An 8,043-nucleotide genomic window follows, 5' to 3' on the forward strand; every position below is an offset into this window, starting at 1 on the left:
TGGAGTTTTTTTATTTGTTTGTTTTGTTTTTGAGATAGAGGTCTCACGATGTAGCCCTATGTCACTAAACTCAGCTGCTTCAGTGAATTATTAAAAAAAGAAAGAAAGAAAGAAAGAAAGAAAGAAAGAAAGAAAGAAAGAAAGAAAGAAAGAAAGAAAGCCAAGTATGGTGATGCATAACCTTTGATTCTAGCACTCAGGAGGCAATTGCAGACAGGTTCTACTGAGTTCCAGGCCAGCCAGGGCTATATAGTATGAGACCCTGTCTCAAAACCAAACAAACCAAAAAAGTACAAAGGGGGCATGTGGGGAAGAAGAGTTCCAGAGGTAACAGGAGGGGAATAACAAAGGGGGATGGAGTGTGAATCTGACCAAAATCCATTATACACTAGTATGACATTGTCAGAAAATCAATACAGTATTATTGATTTTTAAATAAAATAAAAGGCCTGGAGAGATATCTCAGCTGTTAAGAGGACTTGTTAGCTGGGTGTGGTGGCACACACCTTTAATCCTATCACTCTAGAGGCAGAGGCTGTGAGTTCAAGGCCAGCCTGGCCTACAAAGTGAGTCCAGAACAGCCAAGGCTACACAGAGAAACCCTGTCTTGAAAAACCAGAGAGAGAGCCAGAGAGCCAGAGAGCCAGAGGGAGAGAAAGCTAGAGAGAGACTTGTTCTTGTGGAGGACCTGGGTTCAACTCCCAACATCTACATGCTCATAACTATCCATTATTCTAGTTCCAGGGGATTCAAGGTCTTCTTCTGACCTCTGGAGACATTAGGCACGCAAGTGGTGCACAGACTACATGCCAGCAAACATATATAAACATAAAAATAAGATAAATAAGCATAAAAATAGATTAATTGCATTAAAAGCTCATCACAAAGTGTAGAATAGTGGTTAACAGAACCTGAGAAGGATGGAAAGAGAGAGGATGGTTCGTGGCTACACACAGTAGTGATGGGTGAAAATTTTTGGTGGCATGCTTTAAAATAGGTAGGAGAGGGAGGGAAGGTGGGATTAGGAGGGGAGGAGGAAGGGGCTTATGGGGGATACAAAATGAATAAAGTATAACTAATAAGAGTATAAAAAATAAAAAAATAGGAGAGAGAATAAATGGACACTTCCAACACAAAGATGTTATAAAGGTCTGAGGTGAATATGTGGCAATTGCTCTGAGCTGATTATTATATATTATATACATGCATAGACATGTAATACTGTGCCCCATTAAATTTGTACAATTTGCTATGTATCAATTTAAAATAAAGCTATAGGCTGGCCATAGTGGTAAATGCCTAGAATTCCAGCTCTTGGGAAGATGAGCCAGGAGGATCTTGAGTTGGAGGCCAGCCTAGCCTACCTAGAAGAGCCTGTCTCAAAAATGAAATATAAATAAAAATAAGACCATTTGCTTGTTGTCTTGGACACTTGGTAGATTGAGGTAAGATTGCTTGAGTCCAAAAATTAAAAACTAGCCTTAGCAAGAATCTGTCAACAAAACAACAAAATCCAAGAAAACAAACCTCCCAAAACAACAACAACAACAACAAAAAGACTATTTAGACTGTGGGGGGTGCATGCCTGTACACCCAACTCTCAGGAGGTTGTAGCAGAATAATTATGGATTTGAGGCTAGCCTGGGTTACATAATGAGGCTCTGTCTTAAGAGAATAGTATATATGATATATATAAGCAACTCCTCCCCCAGCAGCCATTGATGGCAGTAATATTATTACATGCACACACACATATGAGAGAGAGAAAGAGGAGAAGGAGAGGCAAGGAGAGGAGAGAAAGAGAGAGGGAAATCGCCCTTCATAATAGTTTGAAGGGATTGAATCTTTGAAGTTTAGGACGGGTGAGGTTCTTCCACTTGGGGAGGCTACAGATAACTGAGAGGACTCTGTTCCTTTAGAGCAGGAAATGGAGAATGAAGGACAACTTCAATGCAGGAGAGTAGAACAGTCAGATCTATACTGACTAGGTAACCTGTATAGATCTCTAATGTTCCTTCTCTTCCCTTACAGTATGACAAACGCCAAATGCGTTATACAGGAATGGATGCGCAGAGAGCCAGGTTCCAGCAGAGATCCTAACCCTCTCATCCTGAAAGTTCCATTTCCTCAGCAATCTGCACAAAAGCAAAGAAGTGCCTTTGGCCCTCTTAGCAAGAGGCTGGCTGGCTGGCTGGCTTGGGAACTCTGGAAGATGAGAGAAATCTTGTTTAAGAAAAGTATCAAGTGTTAAAATGTATCTTTTTTTTATCGCCTATGCTTGCAGGCAGGTATCTAGTACGTCTCCAGATGTCTGGGCATCTCCAGCACTCACCACTCAGCCTGGGAAGACACTCAGCACACAGAAAAGGAAGGACTGGGAAAAAACCACAAGAATCTTGGGGAGATTCTCTCAGTCTCGATTTCCCAGCTTGGGACCTCTGACCTCCAACCAGCAGATGGCAAGAGAGAGTCCCCGCCCGCTGGGAAAGGCTGAAGCTGGGCGGAGCATCCCATGCTCCGGCGCGCGCAGCCTCCGACCCTAATTTCTTCGTTCACCGGAAGAAGGAGAGTCTCTTTCCGTTCCCAGCGCAGCCATGGTAAGCACGGGTCTTCCGAGCTCTTGGGTTGGATCGGCTTCCATCCTCTCTGACCGAGGCTGCCCCGAGCATCCGGGCTCCCTCTGACTACAGGGCAGAAGCGAAGGCAACGCTACTGCAGGCAGGCGGAGATGGGTTCCATGTAGAGGGAGCTAGGATGGGAAGTGTGCCGCAGAGGGCAAGGCCTTATCACATCGGCTAGCCCAGGGAGGACTTCTTTTCTTGGGCAGGAGTTGCGAGTAGCCGGGACTGCAGACTGAAGCCTGGGGCAAGTGGGCGCCGGGTCTGCTTGAAGGATGGGCTCTTGCTTGTCCTTTAGGCAGACTTGACAGTATGTAGCGGGTTAAGGTACGAAGCGGTAGACTTCCTTCCGCACTCAAATGTGAAAGCCGGCACCAGTCCCTTAGCATACAAAGGAGCAGTACACGTGGTAGTGCCGTGGTTAAATGTGATTTTTGTACCAGAAACACAGATGGCCGTGTGCTAAATACTACAGATTTGATTGACAGTTGAAATAAGGTCCCGGGCCATTTTCTGTTGCTGTCCGCTTGTGCATCCAGGGTTAAGCCGCTGGGCAATTGAGAAACTTTGTGAACAGGCATTTAACCAGTATACTGGAGAGATCTGGCATAACTGTAACACTAGGTATAGCTTGTTAATGCTCATCTGCCTTTTCTACCTGGACCCTGTACAATTTTAACAATGTTGCCGTTAAATTTTCTTTCAGGCTCGTGGTCCCAAGAAACATCTGAAGCGTGTAGCAGCGCCAAAACATTGGATGCTGGATAAATTGACCGGCGTTTTTGTAAGTATCGTGCTGTAAAAGGCATACCTTTGACAAACTTATTTCTTCCTGGCACTGAATGTAGAGTATCTTTGGTTCTCCTAAAGACCTGTGTCCTGCCTCAATCTTGATACATCTGTTTGATTTCTCCACATGTTACAAAGTACACTTAAGTGGATACACAGACTCCGGGTCTTAAAGGAGCAGATCTCATTGGGGGGGGGGGGGGAGAGAATATTGGGGAATGTTAAATATCTAAACGATGCCCCTGTGTAATTAAGTTTTAAAACTTTTGCAGGCTCCTCGTCCATCCACTGGTCCTCACAAGCTAAGGGAATGTCTGCCACTGATCATTTTCCTAAGAAACAGACTTAAGTATGCCCTGACTGGAGATGAAGTGAAAAAGATTTGCATGCAGCGCTTCATTAAGATTGATGGCAAAGTCAGGACTGATATAACCTACCCTGCTGGGTTTATGGGTGAGTGGTTAAAAAGAGACTTGCTAGAGGATACCAGCCCCTAAGCCAAAATGACAGCTGTGGTAATTCAGAGTAAATACAGGTTTGTTTTTTTTTTTAACTTAAATGTTACGGAGATGTTCTCATTTACCTTAAATTTTATGTGGAGTCATAGTGAAAATGGAGTCGATCCCCAGTTCAGTGCGGCGTGGTGAGGGTCACTGTGGTAACCTTTTTCTTTGATGCCAGATGTCATCAGCATTGACAAGACTGGAGAGAACTTCCGTCTGATCTATGACACCAAGGGTCGCTTTGCTGTTCATCGTATTACACCTGAAGAGGCCAAGGTAAGTATAGCAAGCAGGCTAGGTCTTGTTTCTGAGTTAAATCGTAGGAGTAAGCTAGAGCAAATGGGGATTGGTTTCAGTTGTGTGTCTGGAAATGAACTCTGGTGTGTGGTTTAACTTCTTTTGGTGCTCAGTATCTCACGTGGTTAACACATGCTGTCACTGACCTACCCCCAGCCCATCTAGTCCGTTGCCAAGTGTCTTGGAGCTTTTTGAAACAGGGAAAATCATTTCTTGGGATTAATTTTGAAGTGTTTTCTTTAAACATAAAGGACTAGAAAGTCCTAATGGGCCTGACAATCTTGAGGGCGTTGGTTTGAGGTGTTTTGTTTTCTCTTAATTACCGTCTGCTTAATTCAGTTTTTAGGTAGTTTTTCACATAGGTTTAGGGCTTCTTTGATTATTGGCTGTGAATGAAGATTAATTCAAGTAGTGGTATAGCTTCTGGCTTCTATGCATGCTGCTCTGTTATCAGCAGGCTGAAGGACAGGCCTAGTGGCCTCCAGGGATTTGATTTCTTTAAGCATATCAAGTAGTGCAGCAAATTGAAATGCTTGGTGAAATCATTGTTTCACAGTCTCCTAATACAGTTGTTGTTTGGAGCAGAATGCACAAACTACTTGAGAAATTTTGAAGCCAGTGGCCCGACCTAAAAACCACTACAATGAGGTATATGTGAGTTTGACTGTCTTTAACCCCTTTATACTAGTACAAGTTGTGCAAAGTGAGGAAGATCTTCGTGGGCACAAAGGGGATCCCACATCTGGTGACCCATGACGCTCGTACCATTCGCTACCCTGATCCCCTCATCAAGGTGAATGACACCATTCAGATCGATTTGGAAACCGGCAAGATAACTGACTTCATCAAGTTTGACACCGGTAAGCAGCCTGTCCCTGGGGGATTGTTTCATTTTTTTTCCCTGATACCAGCTGATGAAGATGGAGGCAGGTAGGTTGAACTGTGCCTTGGGACTAGACTGGAGGTTTTCCAAGCAAGAGAATCTTGCTTGAGGGCTTGAAGTTCCTCACGCAGATAGACTTGGTTTACATTAGCTGTAATTGAAGGTTGGGGCAGATCTTAAGGCTACAGATCAATAGACATTAGACTGATGAAGTAGGGCTATGGTTGGCTTGGCTTCTGTTTGGGATAGGGCTTGCATCTGCTGGTGATTACGCCTGGGACCTTATTCAAGTTCAATAGGGTTGAAGTGCCTTGCTTGACAGATTGTTTGTTCCTGCCTAGGGAACCTGTGCATGGTGACCGGGGGTGCTAACTTGGGAAGAATTGGTGTGATCACCAACAGAGAGAGACATCCCGGCTCTTTTGATGTGGTTCATGTGAAAGATGCCAATGGCAACAGCTTCGCCACTCGGCTCTCCAACATTTTTGTTATTGGCAAGGTGAGTCTGGGTCCCCCTTAACTAGCTGTCTATAAAAATACGGAGAGGAGACACCGCTGGGCATCTTTGGTGTCATAAGACCAAGGAACCCTGTCATTTGATTTTGAGCAGTGCTTGAAATGGCATGAATCTTCCTTAAGTGTTTGGTTTTTCTTAGAAACAAATGATCCTCCTTAGGTTAATTTGTGCCCGCTCTACTGTAAACCACCAAAGGTGGTGGTAAAGTATGAAGGGTATTGTCACCCGTGTCTGTAGATATGGGCAGTGAGTGGTTGAATGAAATAGCCACTGCAACAGGAATTGGTGACATGCATCTCAGGATCATCCGACTGCCCAGTGGCCAGCATGTCAAGTGACTTCAGTCATTAACCAAGAGGACAATTGTGCCCTATGCTATCCTTCTAATACAGTTTTTCTTTTTCCTCTAGGGCAACAAACCATATATTTCTCTTCCCCGAGGAAAAGGAATCCGCCTCACCATTGCTGAAGAGAGAGACAAGAGGCTAGCGGCCAAACAGAGCAGTGGATGAAATAGTCTCTAGGAGACATGCTGGAGAAGTATTTGTACTCTTGCTACAATACAAGCCTTTCATGGTGGCATGCTTGATTAAACAGCATGATGAAATTACTTGTGGTTTTGTGTCCGTTTGTTTTGTTTTTTTTGTTTGTTTTTTTTTTTTCAAATTCGTTGGTGTTTTGAAACATAAATAATCAAATCCTGGGCCTGATCTAGCTCTAATGCCTAGCAAGTCTGGGTGCTTCTGATGAATTAGACATGACTGGCCACATGTGTGCAATGTTGGAGCTTTAACACAGGACCTTGGTATATAGCGATGTAAGTCTCCTAGCACTACTAAGCTTACTGGAAGTGGACTGAATAAAGAGGGAGTGATCCTTGTGCCTAAAATAAGCAAGTGTCAACAGAGAAGCAGACAAATAGGCCTGAGATAAGAGAGACCAAGATAAACAGGCTTTAAACTTGTCAGCAGTAGGATTTGAGGAACAGCTGGTAAGTCTAGGAAGCAGGTTTTTTTTTTCTTTGCTTTTCAAGACCGGATTTCTCTGTAGCCCTAGCTGTCCTGGAACAAACAACTCAGGCTAGCCTCTAATTCAGGGATCTACCTTAAGTGCTGGGATTTAAGGTGTGTGCCACTACCGCCAGCCTGGCTAAAAAGTATAGTACCCTAGAGTTGGGAAATGGGTGTGGAAATAAAGGTTAGTGTGTGCTGATGGTAATAATGGAGCTATTGACTCCTGAGTAGGAGAGGAGGGAGGGAGGGGCAAAGGAGCCATGACTCTCACCAACTCCAGCTGCAAGTGATAATGGGAAGTGGATGGTTAAAGGTGGATTTCATAGTGGGATGGGACTTGGAGGTGATACAAATGTTTTTGAGTCTCCTATAACCTCTCACCTGGTTGTGCTCTTCAACATAGTACACCAAGCTGGATTCGGGTGGAATCTTTTACGTTAGTCTCTCTGGTTAGTGGGGTAGAGAAGTGTTCACATCTCCCCAGGAAAATTTCACTCAACACTTTTTTTTTTCTTTTAAATTTAAAGATAGCGGACCTAGTCCATCCTCAAATTCATGATCCTGCCTCAATTGCTGGGATTACAAGTGTCTTGCCATTTCCTGCTTCAATATAAATATATGTCTCAGCACTGTGAGCAGACATTTCTCAACAAAACTGCACATTATGTTTGAATAACGAAGACGAGTGACTAGGTAGGGTGAAGTGTAGCAGGGCAAGAGCCTACTTAACAATTTATGTTAGCCCCTTTCATAGACATCCCTTAACCACCTCTTCTGACCTTATATCCTTGTAGCTAATCAGATAAAAACCCGTTTGGAACCTATTGGTAGCCTACCAGCTTCCACAACCAAAGGCTGAGAGTGTTGGCAGATAGTGTCTGAAGCTTACAGAAGAGATGTCCCTTTTTTTGTAAATTGCCTACCTGCTATTTCCATCAATGTATTTGAAAAGTCTTGATGCACACCTGTCTTTGTTAACGGGACTGTAACCAACTTGGAAATAGTATTGGGGCTACCTGAATCTTCCAGTCTTGGGCCATTGTCTCTCATATTTGAATCCAGAATAGTGTCTCTTACACTCTTGCAGGTTAGAGTCATGGTTTTACACCAACAGCACTTTACACTGGTGTACAGGGAGGTGTTAACATTTGGAACCTTCTCAAACATACCAAAAGTGTCAAACACACATGACCCAGGGAAACACAGTTCATTTCTGCTTGTCGACAGTCTATGTTTGCTGTGTTTTTCTTTTCAGAGGATACCTGGAACTATAGGAGTGAAACTACACCTGGCTGCCTTCCTATCTATCCTACTCTCTCCTTTTATTTCTCCGTCCTTCCTTTGTCCCTCGATCCTACTGTCTTAACCTTTGTGTATCTGGTATTACAGGTGTGTACCAGCAGGCCCACCTAGGAAACTCTTT

The 8,043-nt window shown here is 43.8% G+C and overlaps 1 protein-coding gene across 1 annotated transcript; it reads left to right on the plus strand.

Moving 5' to 3' along the window:
* Nucleotides 1-2,480: 2,480 nt before the first annotated feature.
* Rps4x (ribosomal protein S4 X-linked) lies at nt 2,481-6,217 on the plus strand. Its single transcript, XM_021629264.2, has 7 exons — nt 2,481-2,597; nt 3,325-3,402; nt 3,680-3,860; nt 4,089-4,186; nt 4,896-5,067; nt 5,432-5,589; nt 6,018-6,217. The coding sequence occupies exons 1-7, from the start codon at nt 2,595-2,597 to the stop codon at nt 6,117-6,119; spliced, it is 792 nt and encodes a 263-aa protein (XP_021484939.1). The 5' UTR covers nt 2,481-2,594; the 3' UTR covers nt 6,120-6,217.
* Nucleotides 6,218-8,043: the final 1,826 nt, after the last annotated feature.

The sequence above is a fragment of the Meriones unguiculatus genome, chromosome X, assembly GCF_030254825.1.
Source record: "Meriones unguiculatus strain TT.TT164.6M chromosome X, Bangor_MerUng_6.1, whole genome shotgun sequence".
NCBI lineage: Eukaryota > Metazoa > Chordata > Mammalia > Rodentia > Muridae > Meriones > Meriones unguiculatus.